The sequence below is a fragment of the Aedes aegypti genome, chromosome 2 (assembly GCF_002204515.2).
Source record: "Aedes aegypti strain LVP_AGWG chromosome 2, AaegL5.0 Primary Assembly, whole genome shotgun sequence".
In the NCBI taxonomy this organism is placed as follows: Eukaryota; Metazoa; Arthropoda; class Insecta; order Diptera; family Culicidae; genus Aedes; species Aedes aegypti.
In genome coordinates, this window is record NC_035108.1 from 153,076,901 (window position 1) to 153,104,377 (window position 27,477).

A 27,477-nucleotide genomic window follows, 5' to 3' on the forward strand; every position below is an offset into this window, starting at 1 on the left:
TATATCTAGTCTATAAATATATATTTCTTGGACAAGATATATATTTATACATCGATCGTGATAGTGATCCAACGATAGCCGGTACATATATCATGGATTCACAGTTTTTGTGTATTTATTTGTGGTTAGCTTAGTAAGCGGTTCGAGTTTTACGGCTGCGATTATTGATATTCGCTTTGTGTGGCGAACTAATATGTTCGTTTATTCTTAGTTAACGTTTCATTAGTATCACTATTATACGTTTATGTTTTAATGTCAATGTTTTGCTTATTACTTTTTTTCTCAATCTCGTAGTTCTTTTAGTCTTTCATTGTACCAATTCCTTCTCGAATACCTCCTAGGAAAGGTTTTGGATGTTGGAAGCGAAAATACTCTCCAACAAACTAACGAAAACTAATTTGCCTGTTGCATTCGGTTTCGGGTGACTTATTCTAACTTAGAAGCTAAAATAGCATTAACGGCTTAGATGTATAAAAGGAGAGCTCGCTGGTTTTATCACACAGATAAAGACGATCGATTCGCAACAACTAAATAATAGAACTCGACGACAAATAGTTAAAAATGCAGAGGGAGGAATTTTGAACAATCTTATAACATTGTAAACCGATTTTTCAGGACAATCGAATGGCTGGTACATTATGCAGTTCACAACAAAATTTCAACATTCTAGGTAGTGTAATATTTGTTAAAAACGGCAGCAAAATCAGTTAAGTTAACGAATCCTAGCAATTAATAGGTCATCACGAGTGCCAATAGGAGATAAAGCGGATAAATAAGCAGCATATTTTTTGCTTGTAGAGACTATTTGTTAGGCATTGCTGCTATTGGCTATAGTAAACTGATTAAAGTAGGGTTGAAAATTTTCGAAATCATATTTATTTCAGAACAGTTCTAAAACACTGACAAGAATAGATATTTATATAGGTATAGTTTACAATCAGTGCATCAAAATGAATGAGTTAAAATTTGATTGATTCTGAACTATAATAGACATAATCGGCACAAAACTTCGAATCTGATTCAAATTTAAAGAAATAAAGAATATATTTTGAACACTAAACTTATAAAATAAACTCAATTGTACAAAACGTGTAACAACGGCAAATGCAAAATATTCGGACATTGCAGAGACTACACACTGTATACGATGTTCACAAAGACAAATATTTTCTCACGAATTGTCATGTTGCGATAATCGATAACCCAATCGACCGTTTCAATCGTATATCATTCACTTAGTTCTCTGCAAAAACTGAACTGGATTCTGATATAATTTCCATTATTTTATACAATTTAAAAAACGAAATGAACGATTGGCTACGAAGGCATTAACCCTGTTCGAATATCACCTTACGAAAGAGACATTCATCGATAAAAATACATTACGCTCAGAACAAGCTGATTCTAAACAACTGATCGATAAAAAAAAACTATACAAAACTGACTTAGAACTAGCAGCACTCACAGTCTATCGTCTCACGTAACTAGTGGGTCGGGGAAGACCGCTGCGGGCGGTCGGTGGGCGTAGATTTGAAGGGGGCCTTAAACCTGATGGCTTTACAGCACTGAAGCCCGCTGCTGGTATGCTCTTGACCGAATTAACTGCCGTTCGATTTGGTTCCACTGGTAGATTGGACCGCAGCGCTAAGCTTCCACCGTTAATTACACTGGCGCTGCCGCTAATGTCTTCAATACTATGGGTCGCGTAATTTTGTACATTATTAGCTATATTCTGACTATCTACACGGTACAAGCTTCCTCTAGAGCTAGCTGATGACGATGATAAACTCTGGATAGGGGGAAATGGAAAGTGAAAAACATATGTAAAATTGTGATTACTATTCAAAATCAAACGAATAGGTACGCTACTGTCTACATGATAAATACTATGAAAAATTAAAACTTATACTTAATGACACAATAACAAAAATTTTAATCCAGTGCTATTTTATCTCAGGGCCAACGGCTTTCCTTCCCTTCCGAAGGAAACACAGCGTAACAAAAATGACATTTTTGCGTGTCTCAAGAATCAAATTATGTGTCTCTAGTAGATTTGGGTCTGCTGAATCTGATGCCGTTCTCAGAAATGTTCCAGCACGTCACAATTTTTAGCTATAGGTCACCAAAATTGTATAAAACACTGGTTTCATTGATGTTTACATCAAATTTAAACAATGATTTATCTAAAAATATTATGATATAATCTACCAAGCATGCAAAATAAGACTTTAACCTTCCTATTCGATATAATTTGTTTGAAATTTTACGATCAAATTGAGGTTAAATCGATTTTTTCTACATGCTTGCAGTCTCCATACAAAATTCTACGTTTCTCTTATATGGCAAAATACAATACATTCCTAAACCAACAAAAAATAAATTTTGAGCATCGGAAGTATTATGAACTTAGTTGATAAGTATTGTTAGATACATGAAGTTTGGGTTCTGAGGCAAATTAAGCAAATAAATGGCCATACAAGCTGACAAACTTGCATGCAAGTTGGCTGAAATAGTCAAATTTAGCATTTTCAACAGCCAATATCTCAAAAACTAGACGTGCTATGATATTTCTGAAAATGGCAATGGATTCAGCAATCTTTAATTAAGTAAATAGCGATATTTTGGTGCTTGAGACAAAAACGTGTTCCGCAGTGAAATCGACTCTGGAGATCACACGCTCCAAAGTAACCTTTGAAGTTCATCAAAAAAGTTTACGATTTTTTGATATGACGAATATATGTAAATCAGTGATCCTCAGCCCTGTTATTTTTATTTCTGATAGTTCTCGTAATAATTAAGTTTGATCTTCTTAATAACTTGGGGAGTACAACGGCTTTAAAAAATAAAAAAAAAATGCGGAACTTATCAGATTTAAGAGATACAGACATCACGTGCGGGTCGCACTTTGGTGACCACGGATGTAAATGAATGATTGACCACAACATCAGGCCTGTCCCCTACAATCGTCCTATCAGTCTAGACAATTATTAGTAGAGATATAATTCAAGATTTATATCTCTACTAATAATTGTCTAGACTAAATAGGGGATTCCCTAAGTAACATTAGTAGTAGTGAAATTTGCATCAGAGTGATTTGTTCAAATGTTGTTCCACTAAAGCGTTTGTTGGGTTTTGAAAGGTGCAGATCTCCCGACCAGAAAATGAGAACTAATTGCAAACTAATTTTGATATTGTAAACCCAATAAGATAGTATTCTGATCAAGATCACGAACATCATAATAAAATATGATATCTAATTTTGTACAAATATAAACAGAATAACAATATGAAACCGATAACATAAATAGTTATTTTATATTTTGAGCGAACACTTCAACATAAGTAATCTATTTATTTTTTTTGTCATTTTGCAACACTATAAAACAATGAAATCAAAATGTATAATCCATAGGCGACTCGTAACCTCACTTTCTACCTGTTCTACGAATCTAAAAATGAATAATTCGGTAAATTTAGTTTATAAAACACAAAGTAAATGGTTGTAATTTTCCTTTCTAACATTTCTCTATTTGTTAGATGCTAATTTGTTGCTGAAAATCCAGAATTTGTAACCGTGGAACAGGTAGATTTGAGGTTAGGGAATCGCCACTGGTATAATCATTGTGATGTTTAAATTTGAAAACGTGTTCCCAATGGTTATATCTTTTATCAAATCTTCATGATTCAATCTATTTCAGGAAATATCAAAATTAAGTCGTACAATTTTCATCTCCGCCTTCAGACAGGTGATCGTTACTAACAATCGTAGCTAAAAACAGAAAAGTTTTTATTTTTTCATGTTGGCTAAAATAGCAAATAAAAAAAACGATTGTTCGAGATTGATTATGTTTAAAAGACAAAACGTCAAATCTCAAAACGTCGAATTATTTAAAAGATCTTTAGGGACAAAATATCGAAACCGACCGTCCTACGTCGTTTACTTTAGGGAAGAGGGAGGAGTCTACGGTTTTGTGATGAACCATGTACACTCCAACGTTTGTCAACGACGGTTTTTTTCAAGACCGAAATTCAGATTAACGATTGTTTTTAAAAATGATCAATATCTTAAAAAGTAATCAAAATAGAGTATCGTGATGTTCAGCAAAATTGTTCAGTAGATTAAGGGCTACAAATACAATACGGTGGTCATTGAAATCCGGATGACGATACCAGGCGGCACTAATCGGCATCAAAATTATGTTTTTTTGACATCTCCTAACTACTTAGATAGATGGCATCTTTGGCAAAGTTTTTCAGTAGCTCAAGGACTATCATTGTTTGACCCATGATATCGTAGATTTTGCCTCCAGGTGGCGTTAGTAAGAATGAAATTCTTGTTTTGCGTATATCTCAGGATCATGACTACTTAGAAAGATGACGTCTTCGGCAAAATTGTTCAGCAAATCAAGCGCTATAAAAGCCATGAAATTCGAGATTTTTCCACCAGGTGGCGCTAGTGAGCATACAATTTTTGTTTTCCAAATATCTCAGGATCCTGACCACTTAGAAAAATGATGTCTTTGGCAAACTTGGCAGAAAAATTACGTCTTAGGCAGTAAGGCAGGACGACACTAGTGAGTGAATTACGTTCCTCTTGGCTAGAATAAACATTTTTTACGAAGACGCTATCATTCTAAGTGGTCAGGATCCTGAGATATCCGCAAAACTAAAGTTTTATGCATGTATGTCGCACGCTATGTCTGAACCAGATGATTATAAAAATCGAACGTACATCGGATTTTTTCTCTCTAGAAATCAGTATTTGGTCTACATTTTCATAATCAGAAGGTTTTAAAATATTCTATCGGTGAATGCGTCGAAAACTTGATTTTCATGGGATTTAGTATGAAAAATGGCTAAAAAGGTAAAAAAATCAAAATTTCACCAATGGAATATTTTAAAACTTTCCGATTATGAAAATATAACCCAAATACTAAACTCTACCGAGAAAAAATCCTATGTACATTCGATTTAAAATGTCTACGGTTCAAATTCTGATTCCTTTCATTTCCTGCTTATATAGTTGTATAATGGCGGAGTAATAACGGCTAAAAGGAACAACATCTAGGACCCTCTACGGAAACTATTGTAAATCATACTCACATTGATTGATTCTGTGTCTGAGTCTACAGGTTTTTTCTGTGAGCTGTAGCTAAAGTAACCGGACGAAGGTCGCACTAACCCTAGCCGAGAACCCGCTTTCGGTGCCCGCATATGTACGCCGGATAGCTGAAAACATATTTAAAGCATGTTACTGTCATTGTTTGCTAAAACTTGATTTGAAAAAGAGCATTCTAACAGAAATTTCAATTAAGGCAGCAAACGAAAAATACAAATAATTATTAATCAAACATTAGTATCACTAATGGAACAAAGATAGAAATGATAATTAGAGGCGAAATGAAACAAAACGTACATTAGAACTTGTCGTGGTAATACTGCTAGGATTCAGTTCTCTGCTCCGGGTATTGATTTCGGGCGCAGAATTTTTCAACGTCGCTGGTGTTGTTGTACCGGGCCGCACCAATGAACTGGCACGTGGCGGTCGCAGACTCAACTGCAACTTGGAAGTGTTATTTTTCAGCTATAAAAACAATACATTAAGGGTTAGTCAAAATCAAACGAATGAAAAGTATTTACGCATGTCACTTCAATGAGATGGAATGCCTTCTTAATTTTCAATTGTAGATGATTGTAATGTTTAGAAAAAATTCGGCAAATGAATATACTATGAACTGATGAGACAAAATTATCATGCCAACAATGATACTCAACGTTTTCAAAAACAATCGAATGAAATGCTACATAAATGCAAATGCAATGTTCATCAAAGTACAATAATTCTTCGGCATGCTTGCTTACCTCAGTATTGCTATTATTGTGCGAAAGTTTCTGTGCGGACAATCCCAGCGGTGTAGGAATCCGATTAAGATTACTATTCGATCCACCATGATTGCTTTGGTTGTAATACAGATTGTGGTACGATTTTGATTTGGTTCCCATCGGCGATTTCAGGTTCGACTGTACTGAACCTGCTGCTCCGATTTTTCTGCCACTTTCAACCGCTCCCACCCTGTTACCACCCAATGATAGTCTCTGAAGGTGCGAGGGAGACTGCGGCTGGTGGTAACTCGGTCGATCATTTTCAAGATTGTCGGTAGAGCTTGATTTCAGCGGAAGAGATAGCTCTTTCTTCGCCAAACCGATACCACTTCCTGGAGCACCGTAGTATCGTGGTTTAGATAATGATCGTACTTTGCTTTCGGGTTTTGGGATACCCTGCGGTCGTTTGAAGACCGCTTCCTCAGTCTTATTCTGTTCATTGCTTGTGGCGGAAGAAAGTCGCGATTCTTTCGGAGAATTGTAATCCACACGGCTAAAGGCACTGTTAGCTACTGCAGGTGAACCGGGCAGCTCTTCCTCCGTCGGAAGAGAAGCCGATTCAAGCAGACTGTCATCCACTTCCTCTGGACCCGGTACTATGACCATTCCTTCTTCGCGTCTCTTATTGATGCGTATCGTTTTGAATCGATCACGGTTTTTTCTATCACTACTTCCTACCTCGTTGGCTGTAGGAAGCGGATCTACGCTCTCCGTCGCATTTGGTTCGTTCGTTTGCTGCTCTACATCTGGCAAAGTAGCATCTATACTCTTGTTCGGTTGCACAGTTGGCTGCTGCGGGGACAAAGTAAGGTGGACATCATCGTTGTATCGGCTTCTACGGTTCAGCAACCGCTCACTTCCACTGGATGATGACATACTTCTAATCATCGAATCTGCCAGCTTATTGTCCATAGGTGAAGATAAAGAATCATTCATGTCACCTCGTCTTCGCAGTTCGTCCTGTTGCTTCTCCGAATTGATTCGCGAATGACGTTTTTTGATATTATCCAACGATTGGCGCAATTTGACACTGTCCATTGATCGTTTCACATCCGTGAGAGAATTCAGCATTTCGTCAAAATCTACACCATTTTGTTCGCTTTCCATTACAGACTTTTCAAACTCCTCGAATTGCTGCAGAGATATTCGCTTTTCGTTCTCCAATAGATGCGAACCATTTTCAGTCTTTGAATTTGGAGTTGCCGGAAGTCGACGGAACTCCACATCGAAATCATCAGTTTCCAGAGCAATTTCACTCTCCAGATTCCGACTTAGTTTTGCACCCTCAGACCTCCGACCACGAACGGCCGATATTGGGGAAACGTTGACTTCATACTGACTTATATCACTAATACGCTTTGCTCTAGGCACTTGTACAAACGGAGTCGACTGAGCTAAACCCATCGAGTCTCTGTTGTTCTCGTTCTTTGCCGGCACCTCAAAAGTCCCATTAGGAGTACTGTTACCCGCATTGATTGGATTCGGACTAGCCTCACTTTCGACGTATGTTCCATTTCTAGGCCTTTCAAAAGTTCGATTCAAAAGAGCAACGTTGGGGGACTCTTTCTCGCAGTATTCATAAGTTTGATTAAGTTGCCTCTCATCTCCATTGATTTTAGCAGTTCGATTGAGCGAAAACGTATCATTACAATTGTCCACTAAACCAAAGGTTTCATCCAACGGTTTATCATTACTACCGGCGTCAAACGTCCCGTTTCTCACCAGCAATGGTTCTCCAACTTCAACTTTTGGTAATGCATCAAATGTACGGTTTAGACTAGATTTTGGCTTTCTATATGTATCGAAATTGCGTCGCCTCTCGAAAGTACCATTTAACTTTTTCAAACCTACTGGAGCTGCTTCCGTCGCCTCCATCTCGAAGGTTGCATCCGATTTCCCATTCCCTAGCACCATTGTTACATCGGACACTCGCCCTTCCGCACTTTTTGTAACGCTTTCCAGCGAATTCTGCATTGTACTGAACCCGGACAAATTTTCCTCGATTCCGTTCAAATCCGTTTTCGATATCGCCAAATCTTTGGCCATAGAGCTATCCTCGAAGCACGACAAATTCTCCAGGAACTTGCGATCTTTTATCACATCTGCCAGTTTATAGCCGTCGTAGTTACTGTGGGAGTTGAGCTGCTGGGTTTCATCACCCCCGTTGGCATTCAACAGGTAGCTAACGTTGGTGAAATCCCCGCTGGTAATGAGACTACTGCCCATCTTGTCGTTGATGGAGAACTCCATCGAAGACATGATGGAACCCGGCGGGGACACATCGTTCAACCAGCTTCTCTGCATCATCTGGCTGGTATTGAGAGAAGAATTACCGGAACTCATCGTCACCAGACCACCAATTTGTAGATTCATTAGCGGGGAGGCTGCTTTCATGGGGGTCTTGAAAGAGTACGGGAGTTGTTAGAAAAAAATACTATTAATCTGAATTTGAATCGAAGCCGAACCTCAAATTTTCAAGAGCACAAATCTGGAGAACCAAACATCCGTTTAAGCTGAAAACTTAAACGATTGGTCACTATCTGGTGGTGACCAATCGATAAAATTTTCAGCTCAAACGGGTGTTCGGTTCTCCAGATTTGTACTCTTGAAAATTTAAGGTTTGGCTTCGATTCATCTTCACCTTAAGTATAAAGTTTTCATGGGAAAGTACTTACTTCTTGCAGGGAGGACATAATTTCTGCGGATGCGTTTGAGGCATTGAATGTAGAGTCCAGTCTTTTCTTCGGTCTCGTGAATGTTCGTGTGTCGATAAATTTCGAACCTATGGATGAAACAACCGAAATTAGTTTGTCATACTGGCAAGCAGTTATTTTGATTACTCCTAGGATAAAATATTAGGGTCTTAGAAACATAAAAAGGGATGGTACACAAATTATATCACGCCAAAATTTACTTTATCCACCATCTCTACAGCACCATTCGACGAATTTAACATAAACAAATTTAGGTAATATTTATTTGTTCCAAAACTTGTGATTTTAATGATTTCTTAGAAGCATTAGAAAAATTCGTGGGCGGGAAAATATTAAAATCAAAGACGTTATTGTTAAAATGGCACTTTTTGTGTACTTCATTAAAATGAAAAAAAAGCATCTCGAAGAATGATTGAATATAAAAATATAAAATTCTTTCTCTCTTGTTTAAGGACCAGCACAATCATCATTATTCAAAATACCGACAAAGTTCAAAGGGTTGTCGTTTTTACTAAAAAACAACATCTGGCATTTAAGAAATCAACAACAAAAAAGAAAAGAATCCCAAAAGAAATTTTGGATAGAATTGCTGTCTGGCGTCTTTATTGAAATTTTAAGGTCAATTTCAGAAAATTGTATCCAACTACATTTTTGAACTTTTTGACGAAATTGCAGCGTAACTTTTAGAGAAGTTTCGGTCGTGTTCGATTTTTTATGAACCCCAGAGGATTTTGCTCTAAAACTGCTACCAACAATTCTTTCAGTAGATTTGTTGGAAATCCATCATGGGTTTCAATCAAACTTTATTCAATACATCATACAGCAGATTATGACGAGAAGGTATTCGCAAATTTGCCAGAATTTATTTCATAAATTACCTTAGAAACTCGACGAAGTGGTACAGCCTCCCGTATCGGTACACCTGGAGATCACCTCAGCAGACATAATCGCAAATCGACCACGTTTTGATCGATGGACGGCACTTCTCCGGCATAACTGACGTCAGAAGCTATCATTGCGCTAACATTGACTCCGACCAATACCTGGTGATGGTGAAACTGCCCCAAAACTATCCGTCATCAACGATGCACGGTACCGACGCCTGCCTGGGTACAATCTAGCGCGGTTGAAACAACCGGATGTCGTTGTGTCAGTGCGTACGCGCAGCATCTTGAGACAACGTTGCCGAATGAGGGCGAGCTCAATAGGATCCCTCTTGAGGATTGCTGGAGGACAGTCAAAGCAGCCATTAACGACACATCCCGTAAGGGCATCTTGCCGCAAGCTGAAATGTGCCAGGATAAGGATGAGAGCATCTTGACGGACGGAAGCGAGGTGATCGAAAGGTGGAAGCAGCACTACGATGAACACCTGAATGGTGCAGAGATCACAGGCACAGAAGGTCAGGACAGCGAAGGCGATGGCTACGTCAGCACAGCGGACAGTGGAAACCAACCAGCTCCCACGATGGGGGAAGTTAAGGCTGCCATTCAACAGCTCAAAAACAACATGGCCGCTGGTAAGGATGTTATCGGAGCCGAACTCATGAAGATGGGCCCGGACAGGTTGACCGCTTGTCTGCCTCGGCTGATAGTCAGAATCTGGGAAACAGAACAGCTACCGGAGAAGTGGAAGCGTTATATGCCCTATCTACAAAAAGGGCGACAAACAGGAGTGTGAAAATTATCGTGCAACCACTATCCTAAATGTCGCCTACAAAGTGCTATCCCAGATTCTCTCTGCCGTGAGTACCAGGTCCCTATGCACTATCTGTTCATCGATTTCAAGGCGTCATATGCCGTATTGACCTGTAGAGCTATGGAAGATCATGGACGAGAACAGCTTTCACGGTAAGCTCACAAGATTGATTAAATTAGATGGTATGCAAAACTGCGTGAAGATCTCGGGCGAACACTCCAGTTCCTTCGAGTCTCGGCGGGGACTACGACAGGGCGATGGACTTTTGTGCCTGTTGTTCAATATTGCGTTTGAAGATGTCATGCGGAGAGCCGGACTTAACAGTCGAGGCACGATTTTCACGAGATCCGGACAATTTGTTTGCTTCGCGGACGACATGGCTGTTATTGGGAGAATATTTGAAACGGTGACAGATTTGATCACCTGCCTGAAACGCGAAGCAACAAGAGTCGAGCTAATGATGAATGCGTCGAAAATAGAGATGGGCAAAATAGTTATTTTCGATGAACAGTTCCAGTTCGTTCCATTCTCGAAAGTGAACTAGTTCTTTTGAACAGTTCTTTAGTTCTTTTGAAACTTAGTTTTGTTTTCGCTCTAATAATAATCGATCCAAAAATAAAATAAACAAACGAAAAAAAAATTCTGCTGATATATGATTCTATTATTGATTACAATATTTGGATTGAATCCAAACTGAACAAAGTTCATTTTATTTCGAAACTATCTTGAATGATTTTATATAAAAATATTGATATTCTTCTATGCCGTTCGTTTGTTGAGAACGTGAAATGAATGCATCCTACCGAACGGTACTCTGCTCCACACGTTCATTGTTTTCGTTCATTCCCGGTTTGCGTTCAGTAGACCGTTCTTGCTGAACTACCATTCTCATAAAAAGAACTATGACTCATTCGTTCAACGCAAAGAACTTGTTCTTTTGAACCGTTCGGGAACGGTTCGCCCATCTCTAGTCGAAAACAAAGTACATGCGTGTAGACGGAACTGACCCCTACAGGGCCCGCCTAGGAAGCAGTGTAACAATAGACGGAGATACCTTCGAGGTGGTGGACGAGTTCGTCTACCTCGTATCCTTGCTGACGGCTGACAACAATGTTAGTCCGGAAATACGAAGGCGCATCATCAGTGGAAGTCGTGCCTATTATGGGCTCCAGAAGAAACTACGGTCAAGAAAGATTCACCTCCGCACCAAATGCACGATGTACAAAACGCTCATAAGACCGGTAGTCCTCTACGGGCATAAGACGTGGACTATGCTCGAGGAGGACTTGTAAGCTCTTGGGGTTTTCAAACGCCAAGTGCTAAGGATGATCTTCGGCGGCGCGTGGCGGCGAAGGATGAATCACGAGCTCGCTCAACGCTACGGCGTACCCAAAATTCTGAAGGTGGCTAAAGCTAGAAGTATACGCTGAGCAGGGCATGTTACAAGAATGCCGGACAACAGTCCTGTAAAGATGGTGTTCGCTACCAATCCGGTCAAACAAGAAGGCGTGGGACGCAGCGAGCTAGGTGGATTGGCCAGGTGCACCAGGACCTGGAGAGCGTGGGTCGCAGTCGAGGATGAAGAGAAGCGGCCAGGAACCGAGTGAATTGTCGAAATATTGTTGGCGAGGTTACAGGTCCGAAGCCCTGATAAAGGTGGATGGTTGTGATGGCTATGACCCTGGTCATCATGTAAAGAACAAACGGACAATGCTGTATCGTGTCAGCCCCTCTAGCACGATGTAGGTAGCATAATCCTGGTTAGGTGGCCTATCGAAGATTCTTCACCAAGACAAAAGTAGAGCAAACGGATTGATTTTGCGGCAACCGACATGGCAACGAATAAAGGACAACGATTGGAAAGTTGGATCTTGGAACGTGAGAACTTTGAATGAACCCGCGCGTGTTGGGCTCCTGACAACATCCTGCGGAATATCGGCGTGAACGTGGCAGCTATCCAGGAAATACGCTAGCCGAGAACCGGAGAACGCGAATTCCGAGCGGTGGACCACATCGCCAACACTTCATTCAAGTATCACGTCTACTACAGCGCACATTAGTCCCAAAGCCATATCTAGGAAGACAAAAATGATTGCGCTTAAACCGCCAAGTCAAGTTATATGGTGTCTTCGGCAAAGTTTCTCCATATTTTTCAGACGTTTGTTTCAGTGATGTGAAATTAGGGTGGCCCACATGGTTTACGAGATCAGCACAAACTTTTTTGTTGACGTATTTAGGACTACACAATGTTCTACAATGTTTTTAGAACAACCGATCTAGAGCAACTTTGCCGAAGAACCCAAATTTCTATCTCTTATGGTTCGCGAGTAATGATGTTTTTTTTAAACAAAAAAGTTAGGGTGGTACTGAAAAATTAGTTTTTTCTTGATAACTTTTTATACGATAATTTCTCGCAAAAACTTTGTTCCGAGCACTTTTAGAACTTTTGATTGCGCAACTACTCTGTTATCTCTTATGGTTACAGAGTTATCAGAAATTTTCTTCGAAAAAATGGTTGTTTTTAAATGCCGATATCTCCGAAAGGCGCAAACGGATTTTCATTTTTTTTTGTCGCTATTAGAAAGATAATCTCTTTCTTTGTTTATGGTGAAAAAACTGTGAGGACGTTTTTTGTTTGAAAAGATTGACAAAATTATGAAAATACAGGTCGGACTCGATTATCCGGAGACTCGATTATCCGGGGACTCGATTATCCGGGATTCGATTATCCGGAATTTTAGACTCGATTATCCGGAATTTGATTTTTGATGTTCTTGTTTTTCAGTTTTTATGCATAAATCAGAGATTATTTGCTGTTGCAATACACAGCATGAATGATTTTGCAGTTTTGAACGTATTTAAGAACAGGGGGTTTAAAAAAGTGGTTTTTGTGTATGCTGGTCAAAAAATGTTTTCTTGTAAAGATTCCTTTTGTTCCTAAAAAATAATTTCTGGCTACGCCACCGCATCATATAAATAAAACAACAAAAAAAAGATAATATTTATGTTCTTTTATCGAAGATTTCCATTTTTTCTTAGTGATTCGATTATCCGGAAGATTCGATTATAATTATATTATAATCGAGTCCGACCTGTAATATGTTTTTAACAGAAAATTGTCCGTAAACTCTGTCTAAGGTAACGAACCAGAAGGTGGGCCTACATCACTTGAAAACTGCTTCAGCAATTAACTTTCCCTAACTCCTAAGATTTCGCTTACTGTGATCGATCTTATATCAATACATAATATATTCAATTTTCAATTACTTTAAGGACTGTTCATTTTATAAAGTGGACACCTTGTGCATGCTGTATCTTTCTTATTAATCAATGAAATTTCAATCGGTTTTTTGCACAAAGTTCGACTAATATTGAACAATGTTGTGATAATAAAAATTCTCCAAAATAATAAAATTTCACACGAATATGGAACAACGATTAGATCGGTCGATTTTTTGAGGTTATCAAAATCAATGATTGTAAGAAATTGGCTGGAAAATTCGATAATTTATATTTTCTATTTTCAAAAAAGGCTTGTTCTTCGAAAGCATCATCAATCAGAAGCCTGATAGAAAAAATCAAGTTATTTTTGGAGCAACAATTTTACAGATATAATAAAATCAATTTTCCCGTATATTTTTAAAGAATTTTTTTTTAAATTTGATGGGAATTGATATGAGTAGAATTTTTTTGTGTAAAAGTACGTCCTGACGGAAGTCCTAATATAGTATTGATATGAAAAATAACTTACGCCTTCATAGAGTTACTTAGTAAGTCCCCACGTCACATTCAAAGCACAACAGAAACACAATTGTTTTATTCTTAGAAGACCTATCAAAGTACATTGACAATCATCAAAATTGGCAATACTTCTGTAATAAAATCGATTTTATTTTCCACATATTATTTTCATAATATGTTATTCTGAGATTACCAATTGAAAAATTCGGAGAAAACTGTTTACAATTTGCTGTAGATCGATAAATATGCATGCATGATTTTAAAAGTATGAGACTTTTTAGTAAAACTACCATAAACAGTAAAATTTATACTTAAGACTGTAGTTTAATCTCACGATTTAGCTTTCGTTTATACTAATATAGTTTCTTTAGTAATCCAAACTAGTTTTGAACACGCTTTTTACTTTTCTCTTTTGCTGGGAGTGAAAGGATGGTGTATCAGCAAATTTGGCCATAAATGGGTAAATCACTAAAGTTACCTAATGTCATAGAATGGTGGAATATAATTGATATTTTTAAAGCTTTACCTTTAGTAGAATAGTAAAGGATACAAACATACAATTTGTTCATAAAAATAAGGATTTTTGTTTTGCGAAAAATAATGTTAAACTTTGACGGACAGCTTTTTAAGAGTTTTTGGAAAAACTATTTAGCTCTTCAACCAAAAGCATTTTCAAAGATTTTATATTTTCATAGCATTTTAGAATAATAGGTCAACGATACACAGAAAACCGATTACGATTTTATCAATAAATAAAAAAGATATAGTATAAACAAAGTGTCCACTTTATAAAACGAACAGTCCTTACATACAGTTATTTCGGTTGTTCCAGCAAATATCTCTTTTTTCGTTTTCTTTACCATATAAAATCCGGTTTATAGTGAATATATCTTGAAGTGTTGATTTTTTATGAAGAGTGCTTTGTGAAGCCCAAGCAGGACAGTTCGGTTTTGCGTCGTCCGATTGATTTAGCTGACGGATTCGCGCGTTTTCGTTGCCGGAGAATTTTTTTCCCCCTGTTTTGGAGCGTCTTGCTGGGTAGTGCTTTGTGAAGCCCAAGCAGGACAGTTCGGTTTTGCGTCGTCCGATTGATTTAGCTGACGGATTCGCGCGTTTTCGTTGCCGGAGAATTTTTTTCCCCCTGTTTTGGAGCGTCTTGCTGGGTAGTGCTTTGTGAAGCCCAAGCAGGACAGTTCGGTTTTGCGTCGTCCGATTGATTTAGCTGACGGATTCGCGCGTTTTCGTTGCCGGAGAATTTTTTCCCCCTGTTTTGGAGCGTCTTGCTGGGTAGTGCTTCGAGAAGCCCAAGCAGGACGGTTCGGTTTTGCGTCGTCCGATAGAGTTTGTTGACGGTTTCGCGCGTGTTTTCGTCGCCGGAGATTTTTTTTTTTTTTCTTTTCCCTTTGTTTTGGAGCGTCTTGCTGGGTACGTATTTGGGAAGGCCCAAGCAAGACGGTTTATTTTCGGGACGCCAAGAAGTTTTGCTGTCAGTGTCAGTTTTGTGTTCAGTCGAGAATGGATGGCCAACTGGTGAGTTCGTTTCATGCTTATGATAACACATATTTTCTTGAAAGCGTAACTTTTATGTAATATTAAAACAAACTTTGTATGGTTTGTCACTATAGGTGTCGGCATTATGCTTTTTTCTTATACAATTTGAATATACATATATTTTTCTCTTTTTGACATTATTAAAAATTATCCTTTGAATTGTTCGACATTGTGAATGTTGACGTATTTTCTAAAACTTCTACCATATCGAGACAAAATGCACAGTAATACTCATATGTAATTTTCAAACAAACTATGTATGGTTCGTCACTACAAGTGTCGGCATTATTCCTGTTTCATATAAGTTAAAATATATACATGTAATTTTCAGTTTTCGTCATTAATAAAAACGTATTTTGAATTGTTCGACATTATAGATGTTGACGTAATTTTTCCAAAAACTTCTCGAGACAAAAATACAAAACTAGCTTTAAATACAAGTCGTATATTTCCCCCTTGTCCATGGATCGCATCACCGACCAGAGGTGACTCCCAGATCTTTTCCTTCCTCACTAATAAACACCCTTCCCGTGGTGATTGTGGAGATGCAGAGGTATTCTCGGTCTCTAGAAGCAACAATCATTACACCCTAACATTCCTTCCCCATCCCAACTGACTGTAAGGACTTGGCCGGCGCCGTTATTGATCAATAATATTAGATCTGCTAAAATTGCACTTCGAGAGTAAGCGGAAACTCCCATCCCTTATTCATTTGGATCGTAGTGCAATTCTTACCAGTTCCGATCAATCACGGAGTAGCAACCATTGACATGTACAGTCAGTTTATGCTATGCTATGCTATGCTATGCAAAACACCCCTTTCTTTTTACCTTTATTTTTGTAATAAAAAAAACTTTGAATGGTTGGACACTACAAGTGTAGACTTCCGAAAGGTTCACTTTATTCAACAAACTTTGGATGGTTCGTCACTGTAAGTGTCGGCATAAGAATAGGAGTGTTAGGAATGTTTCATTTAGGTATTTGTTCAACAAACTTTGAATGGTTCGTCACCCCAAGTGTCGGCATAATCATGTTTATATCTCACAAATAATTATTTATCATGGTCTAATTGCTTATCAAAGTGAATCCTGTGACCCAACGATCCTCCCCATTAACAAACATCCCTCCCAGTAACCTTTGTGGAGATGCAGAGGCAAACACGGTCTCCAAATAGCAAAGGTTACACACTAACATTCCTTCCCTCAATCCCACCTGACTGCAAGGACGTGGCCGGCGCCGTTATTGACCCTGTATAAATAGAGGCACTGAATTATGCACACTGAAGAAGATTATGGCCAATCCCAGTCAAACTTCTAGTTGATTCTTTGTGCATTTTCACTGACTTCGGTCAATCACGGAATAGCAACCATTGATATGTGTAGTCAGTCTAAGCTAAGCTAAGCTAATATATCTTGAAGTGTTGATTTTTTATGAATACTTTGTATGAAACACTTTCAGAACTTTCAATTTTGCACGTTTTTGTTGAAGGCACCAAAGAACTATCTCGATTATTTTTCGAGTTATGGAAAATTTTCTGTTAAAAACATATTATTTTCAAAATTTCGTCAATCTTTTCAAACAAAAAACAAAAAAAAAAGTTTTTTCGCCATAAACAGAGAAAGAGATAATCTTTCCAATGGCAACAAAAGCTTGAAAATCCGTTTGCGCCTTTCGGAGATATCGGCATTTAAAAACAACCATTTTTTCGAAGAAAATTTTTGATAACTCTGTAACCATAAGAGATATAAAAGTAGTTTTCTCGGCAAAAAGTTGCGCAATCAAAAGTTCTAAAAGTACTCGGAACAAAGTTTTTGCGAGAAATTATCACAAAAAACTGATTTTTCAGTACCACCCTAACTTTTTTGTAAAAAAAAATCATAACTCGCGAACCATAAGAGATAGAAATTTGGGTTCTTCGGCAAAGTTGCTCCAAATCGGATGTTCTAAAACATTGTAGAACATTGTGTAGTCCTAAATGCGCCAGAATAAAAGTTTATGTGCTGATCTCGTAAACCATGTGGGCCACCCTAATTTGCCAAAGACACCTTAGATCTAAAATTGACGGTTTAGGCGCAATCATTTTTGTCTTCCTAGATATGGCTTTGGGACCAATGTGCAGCGGTGGCGACAGAGCATAACGTAGAATTGGCTTCATAGTGTTTGGGAATGTGGCAGTGCTCACCATGCCTCACATGCTCACTTTGCCCCACCTACTCCTACATTCAACTCTCCACATCTCAATGTTCTATATCTCGCTAACGAATGTAGAATACCGTTCTGTCGCATATTCCGAACACTTAAGGCCAGCAGTAACTTCAAATGCGTCTTATTGGCATAAATTAGTTGATATTTGTGAAAATGTTAATATCTTGGCAAGGTCTAACTGTTAGCTGTTGGGTGTGCCGATAAAAATGTTAATTTAAACTTGTTTTGTATTGTTTCAACGTAAAATTATGAAACAATGTTTTGATTCAAATGTAGAACGCTGCGTCTATCCTGTCTCACATTCCTAACACTTTGATTCAAATTCCGAACGGCACGGATAAATCGAATTCAAATACATAATTTTGCAAATAAACTTATTTAAGCTATTTTTACTGACCTGGAACTAGAGAGTCATCACAACTCCCGAAGTATAAAATAGATTAGAAGATGTTAAAATTGAATTGCAATTGACTGCCATTTCCTGGTTATTTGACATTTTCAGCGATACAAAACAATAGGGTCCTAAAATGTTTAATGAAATCTTGTTTTTATTTAATAACACGAAAGAGCATGTTACTGCAACTACTTTAGCATTTTTTCCGCTCAAATAACGGCTATATCATATTTGAATTTGAATCTGAACATTGGGTCCATAAATGAACATTGACACTTTTGATCATGTTTGGCGTTCGGTTAGTCGACCAAAATACCACAAGGCTTTTAGTTTTAACACTGGGGTTGTTCCTATCTGACATTTCGGAAGGGACACGGAAAACAAAATACACCCAAAATTTGTGTTTAAGCCAAGGGGTGTGACAAAATCTAAACAAAACATAAAAAAATGGATTTGGACCTTAAAAAAGGAAAACATTAAAAAATTGAGTAGTTTTGGCCTAAACTTAAGCGTTTAGCACTAAAATTGGGACAGGGCTTTAGGACCCCATTCAACCAAATTGCCATACAAAAACCGAGAGCTTGAATTATGAGTCTGTTCGAAATTTGAGACAAAACGGTGCTTTCTTCAACATGTTTTTGGTTCTAATTTGAAGAGTAAATTTTGACTCACATATGATAAATTTTCATTTACTTAAAAGTAATAGGGTAAGTGTTCCCTTAGTTGTTGGTGTTCCTATAGTTGCGGTAGTGCAGTTTTCACTGATTTTATTACATTAGCCACAGTACCGATACTGCCAATCAACGTATTGGCTTGTTGTACACGGAATAGTTGAAAAGAGCGTTCAAATTGCTTTAAAACTGATGTAATATCACTAAAATTGCTAAAACTGTTCTTGCTTGTACCAATAGTTGCGGTAAAGTGTTCCTATAGTGGAGGATCCCATAAGAAAACAACGGATACCGCAACTATAGGAACACAAATTAAAAACATACCGCAACTAAAAGAACAGTGTACCAATAGTGGAGGTATTGTTTATCACTGACATGCCGTGGATTACTGCGATGAAATCATTTTTCTCATAAAGTCAATGGTTGTTACTTCCCGTTACAACATTAACATGTACATTAATTGCGCTTCTTGAATTTAGGCGGTTAAATGAAGTTCAATTGTGCCTAGTACCTCCACTATTGGTACATCTACCAGAGGCGTCCCGTGAGGAATTTGATTACCTGTGCACTGACTCGCACAAACCGTTTATTTTGAATTATGAATACGAATTTTTCAATTGATTTTTTAAAATGTATTTCAGCTTAAAATGTAATTTCTTATTATTAACACCTTAAAGTGTAATTTCCAATACTGTATGCAATCTTGAAGTGTCTGGAAGCTATTATATTTGTTGCTCATTGAACGTATTTTTTGTTTATTTTCTTCGTTTCAATCACTAATTGTAAGTTTTAAGAATTTTGGATGATTCCAATATACAATGTTTAGGGACAAGAAAAATTCTCAAATTTTCGCTGATATCAAGGCGATGAAAGAAAAATTTTGCGTATTAATCGCGGTCCCATAGTTTGATAATATTAGACATAAAAATGTATATTTACAGTAAAAATGACCTTTATATGCGTAGATTTCAAGCATTTTTCGTATTTTGCGAACTGAGATAATAAGTTTAATATCATATTATCAATACAAAATTTAAAGCAAGAAGAAAGACGTTTAACTTGAAACTAAACGATTAGCACATTTTTTTATATGAAACTCGGCTTACAAATAAATAAACCATTCTTATGAGCAAAAATATGAACTTTTCTGAGATTATCATATAAACCTTCAGAATTCAACAATAACGCGTAAATTATTTTCCAAGTTTCGCGATGAAGGATAAATTCCGTGGATTTTGTGGCTTTCACGAAATTCCGAATCTCCATTATTCCTAACGTTGTTATTCTATATAATAATTCTTATTATTTACAGCTTGTCAATTGTATCACGATATCTTAGCTTTTCACCGATGTCCAGCGCTGGTACATCTCTTTGTATACTTTTGTTGATACATCAAAGCTTTTAAGTGAAATGATGACTGACTGTTGAACGCTGAAACCCGCTTTACGCCTACAGCAATTTATCAGTTGTCGGTCTATTGAGCAAGAAAAACTATATTCACACATAGTTTATAAATCAATTCGAAGTCACATAAATTTTGTGTATTCAATAAGATAAAACATAATCAATTTGGCCAATATGTTTATAACATCTAGTTTTGGTTCCAATCAATATTGCGCCTACTATCGCGCGACACCTGGAAGCTCCATGCAACATTCATACACACAAAGCATGTATGGCGTTGACGCTTTGTCTTCCAACAGCAGACGTCGTGACGCCAGTTGCGCGCGCTTTCTCAATTCTTGCAAACCAATGCGAGCGTCATGGGCAATTTCTCTCTCGGGTGCACAAATTGGAGTGAACCAGATTTTACCTATACAACGCCACTGTTGCTCTAGAAATGCCAACACAAATGCACATTCCTGCTGTGTCCATACACGCTATTTTCGTGCACAAGAAAGAGTGCACGGCTGAAATCAGTGTTGGGAAACTCGTGCTCGCGAGTAAAAAAATACTCACTCTCGTACTCGATAGCGAGTAATACTCACGCTGTGAGTCACTCATTCCTTACTCTAATCACGCGAGAGTATCACGTCATAACTCACTGCGAGTATTACTCACGTAAAGAGTGATACTCGCAGTGAGTATGACGTCATTACTCTCGGGTGAGTGAGCAAGTTACTCTTTGTGAGTATGGTGAGTAACCAATTTCCAAAGCAAAATAAAATTGTACATTAGTACACGCAAAAAAATTGTGCGGTAAAAACTACCATTTTAGGGGGTTAACATAAGCGCTCGCACCGGCAATTTTCAGCAGACCAGAAATGCGCTTGATTTTACCATGTCTGTAGTCGGAATTAGATTGTTGTAAATTATTTCTGTCAAATGTACCAGTACTGTGGTGGGGTATACCGTAAACATAGTAAATTGGCCTAAATTTCCATGGTAGTTTTAAGAATGGGCGTAGTCAGCTAAAATAGTTATTTTTACTACAGAATTTTTTCCCGTGTATGTTCTATATGTACTAGGTGGAAGACTGTAAATGTAAATAATTCAAAGTGTTTACAGCTGCTGTCGACTTCAGTGTGTATTGTGATATGCAGTTATTTAGTATGGTTGTTTAAACTTTACCGATTTTAGAGTCAGTTTTTCAAAATGGATAAACAAGTTATATATGCCAAAGTCCGATTGTGTTCAAATACTTCCCAGACCAATTTATTTCGTTTAGTGACATAAAATGTTTGTCCATTATTCAAAATCTCGGCTCACAGAGACAGTTCGTGACAGCAGAATCTCGGCTCACCTTGACGTACATAAATTTCGTATCGGTTTCTCCCTCCCAGTGTTTACCGATGTTAAAAGGGCCTTCTTTGAATGTTAGTCAGGGGTTTTTGTGCCGACTCTATTTTAATCGAATGACTGAATTGTATCTGAGCACCCCTAGCGAGGCACAACTCGCACGGCGGATCGCAACGATCACAACCGCGAGTAAACAAACAACCGTTTTTTAAACCGCTGCAGTTCGGTAAGTGTTCGTCCGTATTTTCTTGATTTTTAAAAAGCCGGATTTTCGTCCGCGGGGGACACCTGTGCTATGTGCGAGTCCGGCTCGCCGTGAAGTATCCTGGCCCGGTTGGAACAGCTTAAGCAATGGAAACAGGAAAAGCAGCGCGTTTTATTGCAGAACCAAATGGCCCAGCGGGAATTGCTGAGCCAGTAACAGCAGAAAATGTACGTCATTCTGGGGCTGAATCACGGGGGAGGGGAAAATGACCCTATACCGGATGTTAGTGACGAGGACGATTCGGAATTTGAACAGACCAACATGCAGCGAAAAGTGGCAGGGGAATGGAGGCGAAGCACTAGGGAACAACCTCCGGTTGAAAGTGACGAGGAGATTGAGAGGGAACCAGTAAAACGGAGGGATAAGTTACCCGATTCACCCCCCAAGAAAGTTCCGACGAAGCCCTTCCTCAAGCGAGGCGAGGGGCTGAAAGCTAGGTTTAAAGTCGATCCCAATAGATTTCAGCTGGACAATTTGCCCAAATATAAGTATGCCAATCTCGCCAAATCTAGAGCGCAAAATGCCAAGAAACGACGGATAAGTCTCAAAACCATTCGGGTAGCGGACTTTGGGGCAAGTGTGCCACCCCTGCTTTTTATAAAAACTACAATATATATTTTCTATTTAAGCTTAGCAATATGTTCCCTTATAGTTCACAATACAATAATCAAAATATGATGAAATTTGCTCTATTTTTTACGTATTTACATCGACTTTTGCAAAGACAACCAAATTTAAGTGAATTTTTATAAGATTTCGTTGTTTCTAAATAGCATGCTAAAAGGTAAATTATTAACAGATTTTTTTTATGTACTGTAGATCGTGAAACTATTCAAATGTGTAAGTTATTGTGGCATTTGAACGAAAAAAGTATTTAGTTCTACATACGAAATCCAGTTTGGTTGAAATCTATACTTATTGGGGCAAGTGTGCCACCTATTTGGTAAACGAAAATTTTTGGAGTGAAATTTATAAAAATGTAATCATCATCATTAAAATCATAATAATAAACCAAAATGAGGCACCAGTAGTGGTTTTTGAAATATAGTGGGGGAATAACTGACATTTTTGCCCCTAAAGTGATTTTTTCTCTAAATATTCAAAAATAACTTGTTTTTTGGCTTATTGAGTACCGTTTTACATAGCTACATCAATATTTTACCGTTATATAGTGCTGATCTAGTGTAGTATTATACATATTCGCCGTAATATAAGGGTAATACATATATTCTATTGAATGGAGACAAAAACAACCATTTAAATTATTCGAATTGAGTAATAGAGAGCTAGGCATGTTTTGAACCTTGTTATAAATCATCCCCTTGTTACGGTTAACTTAAATTATTTTTTTAAATTATCGATTAGCGTATGCTTTGGAAATAATATTACTAGGAAATAAAGAAAATTTTATTACAAGTAGAATTACATGCGATGTTCATTCGGTGGCCGCCTTGCCCCATATGGGTGGCACACTTGCCCCATAGTGTCGAAAAATAGGTTATTTTGGATGGTATTTGAGAAGCTCCAAAACTAATACTTTTTGAAGTTATTTTCTTTTTGAATGATACAATGGTTATGAAAAGATGTGAAACTAACATCATGAGGCTAAATAAGTGGATTTTATAAGCTTTAGGCAAAGTTAGAGATCAATTTGCTTAAGGTGGCACACTTGCCCCAAATTCCGCTAGGAATGCCGGAACGAGAGAAGAGTCGCCGCCGAGGGTGGCTTTGGACATTAACAAGTTGCAAGACCAGAAGCTAATTGTCCGTCAGCCGGAAGGGAACCGAATTCCGGTTGATGAAAACGGTCATGACGAGGAGAGTGTGGATGAGACGGATGACGGCGAGGAGATTAGTTTACTTCCCAGTTTTGAAGCGCTGAAGCTGAGACACGTTGGCGGGGAACCACAGAACGATGGTAAGTATGGATTTTTTATTGTTTTTTTTTTGTGGTCCACAGTTACTGAATTCAAATCAAGTCTAGGTCATTTGGCATAACGGACATTTGTAGAGTTGATAGCAAAAATAAAACGTGGAATTCTCAGGAGATTTCGATAACAATGAGGAAAATTATGCGAAGCAGTATTTTACTGGTTCAATATGTTCATGACAAAGGATTTTCGCGTCAAAGCCAACATATTTCGGCTGCGCTGCTATCAAAACGCTTCTTGAGCTTTTCAGTGAGGATCTTTTTGGGTAAGAAAGTTTATCGACTTCTCAAGAGTCATGGGCCATGACATGGTTGAATTTTAGGAATAAGATTTGATCAGTAATTCATTAACATATTATTCGAAATTTACAAAACTCTAAAATTGAATTTGGGAAAATAATCTGCAATTCAAACAACTTTATATGTAAAATGTCGAAGCTATCAATTTTAGGAATGATAGCAGGTCTCTGATAAGAGACTTGGCCTCTTTTTGAAAGAAGTCTTTTGTCTTACTTGCGAACTAACACTTGTATGGGTAAGTTGTGTGAGCATCGCGTGAAGGGTGATTCCTTTCCGGTTGATAATCTAAACTCCACAAAAACTAGGGCTATTTCGAAGGGTTCCTACAACACGCATGACATCTATCGTTCGTGGAAGATAACGAACCATGGATGAAAACAAGACAGACAAACACCACCCACTTTTTGGTGCCGATTACTGTGTGCCACCACTTGTAACTTTCGCTGGCCTCTACTCAAATAGGTGTCATATCATCATTATCCTTTCCTTTCCTCATAACGGAGAAGATGGGTGTGGCCGGCAATGTCATGCCTTATCATTTCTGATTTCCGATTGGATAATTATTTCATCTCAAATAGTTTTTCATAAGTAATTCCCTCCCCTTGGTGATGCGACCTTGTCACGATGGGAGGGCATAATCCATTAGCCCATTATGCACTCCAGAGACGCTCAGACGGTTTGACCAACATCGACTCCGCAATACTTCTCCTAGGAATATCATAAAGAGTTCCTTTATAGATTCTATCAGGAGTTCCTTCAGGAAACTTATAGGAATTTCTCCAGAAATTTCATGAGGAGTTCATCTAGCGATTTCATCAGGAGTCTCTTCAATGATTCTATCAGGAGTTCCTCTAACAATATCTTTATATTCCTCCAAGGATTCCATCCGGAGTTCCTCCAGGGATTCTATCAGAAATTCCAATAGGGATTCTATCAGGAGTACCTTTAGGACTACCATTAGAGTTCTTCTGAGGATTTCATCAAGAGTTCCTTCAGAGATTCCAGCAATTATTTCTCCTGAGATCCTATTAGAAGTTTCTTTAGAATTTATATTAGGAGTTCCCCTACGAATTCCATCAGGATTTCTTCATAAGCAATTCTAGGCATTTTATCAGGAGTTCCATCAGGGATTTCATCAGTAGTTCCTGTAGCGATTCCAAATGATTTCATCTGGAGTTCCTGCAAGAATATCTCAAGAAATTCCTAAAAGGGTTCCATCAAGCGTTCCTCCGGATTTCACCAGGAATTCCTTCAGGAATCATAATTAAATTCTTCAGATATTTTAACAGGAGTTCCCTTAGAGATTCCATCAGGGGTTCATGTAGAGGTTATATCAGAAGTTTCTTCAGAGATTTCACCTGGATCCTCCAGGGATTACATCAGAAGTTTCTTCTAGTGATAACATCAGGAACTCTTCTGGGAATTACATCAGGGATTTCAAAAAGTGTTCCTTCAGGGGTTTCATTAGCTTTTTCTTTAGACATTTCACCTGGAATTCCTTCTGGGATTCTATCAAGAGTTTCTGTAGGGATTACATCCGGAGTTCCCCTGAGTCTTTCAATAGGAGTTCCCAATGGATTCATTAGCATTTTCTTTAGGGTATCATTTGCATTTTTTAGGCATTCCACTTGGAATTTCTTCTGGGATTCTATCAAAAGTTTCTCTAATGATTCCATCAGGAATTACTCAAGTTTTTCCAAGGATTCCATCCGAAGGAGTTTTTCAGTAGATTTCATTGGGAGTTTCTGCAGAGACTCCATCGGAAGTTCTTTCATGGATTCCATTAGAAAAACTTCTAAGACTTTATTATAAAATCCTCTTGGGATTTCATCAGAAATTCTGTCAGGGATTCTATCAGAAAGTGTTCTAAAGGTTCCTTCAAGAATCCCACTAGGGTTCTTCTGGGTTCCATCAGGCAATCTATTATAAACTCTTTTCGGAATTTATTAGGGGATTCTACCCGAACGTTTAGAAAATTCTTCAAGAACTCTTCAAGGTAGTCCTCCTGGAATTCCTTAACGGATTCCTCCCGGAAATCCTGAAGGAATTTCTCTCGGAATTAATCAAGGGATACCTCCCGAAATTCCTCCCGCAATGTATCCAAAGATTCTCGAGGATTATCAGAAATTTCTTGTAAGGATTTCATTACTCGATTTACTCAAGAGATTCCTTCCGGAAAAAAAGACAGACAGACAAGACATTGCAAAAAGTATCGTTTTCAACGTTTAATCTAGTCCCAAAATTATAAAAAAAAATGTCTGAAATATTTTTTTAACTTCTTTTGTTCGTTTCTATCTAAGACATGTAGCACCTCACTTATTGTTAGATTTCTGCTCCTCTTTTATGATCTACATGTTGTCAGAAAACCGGGACAAAATAATGAAAATTGAAAAGAAGAGCGAGAAAAGCTGGTGCTGAAGTTGTCGCACAAAATATTGCTGGCAATGCTGTTTGGCAGACCAATCAGCGGCTTATTAGTTTTGGCACGAAACTCAGATACGTTTTGTCGAGTCTCTGTCTCAGGTTTTTATTATTGCAGTAGTGCTGCATATCGTAAAGTAGAGAATAATAAAATAGTCAATTGGCAAATAAAGCTCATAGTTGATAAATGTGGAAATACTCATATCATAAGTACATTAAGCTAAAAAGCAGAATCTGACCCAGTAGAGGGGTAACGTCAGATGAAAGAAGAAAAGGGCATTTACGAGGCAACATGCGCAGCGAAATACCAAACATAAATTACAGCTTGTGTTATGAATTCATATCATAATAACGTTTTGCGTGCATCAAATGGTTTTCAGAATAAAATTTTCATGCTATCATTTGAATAAGGTAACCCCAAGAATAGCCTTACTTATTACTTATTATTTATTTGGGCCATTCGCAAGCTTTTAGAATATTTACAATATTTCAAGTGAGTAAAATTACTCACGAGTGAGTAAGTGTTAGTCAAAAACTCACTCGCGAGTATGAGCTGTACAACTGAAACTCACGCCTGAGTATACTCACGCGAGACGCATGGCAGTTTGTCTTGTTTGCTTGGCTGTTTTCGCTTGCTGGTTGAGCAAGACCATGGGGGGGAGAATCAAACGGTTTGTTCACTGAGGGCGATGCACCAATTGAAGGTGAAGAAATCAAACAACATTTTCAAACAACTACACATTATGAATGTTAGAAGTATTGAGAATTATAATATATATTTAATTTGTTAGTTAGAAATCTTTGACTGTGCAGTGCACCAAGTGCACCTTAGGACGAGACGCCACTGACATCTACCCTACTAAAAAGGCTGAAATTTTGACAGAACTTCATTTTCATCATACAGATTATATGGATTATATGAAAGATTGAGTCTCTGAACATTTTTGAATTTTGAACCGCCCTT

At 37.9% G+C, this 27,477-nt stretch overlaps 1 protein-coding gene across 3 annotated transcripts in view; it reads right to left on the reverse strand.

The window, feature by feature from the left end:
- LOC5569603 overlaps positions 1–27,477 on the reverse strand; it is a 61,243-nt gene continuing 33,766 nt past the window's right edge. For 2 of the 3 annotated variants that reach the window (XM_001652833.2, XM_021842797.1), the window contains exons 4-8: positions 8,559–8,665; positions 5,863–8,283; positions 5,417–5,584; positions 5,104–5,229; positions 1–1,789 (exon numbers count right to left, since the gene is read on the reverse strand). In XM_001652833.2, the coding sequence (XP_001652883.2) occupies positions 1,469–1,789; positions 5,104–5,229; positions 5,417–5,584; positions 5,863–8,283; positions 8,559–8,665 (3,143 nt within the window). In that variant the 3' untranslated portion in view covers positions 1–1,468. The remainder of the gene's footprint in view (positions 1,790–5,103; positions 5,230–5,416; positions 5,585–5,862; positions 8,284–8,558; positions 8,666–27,477) is intronic. The other variant, XM_001652834.2, reaches the window with a different exon arrangement.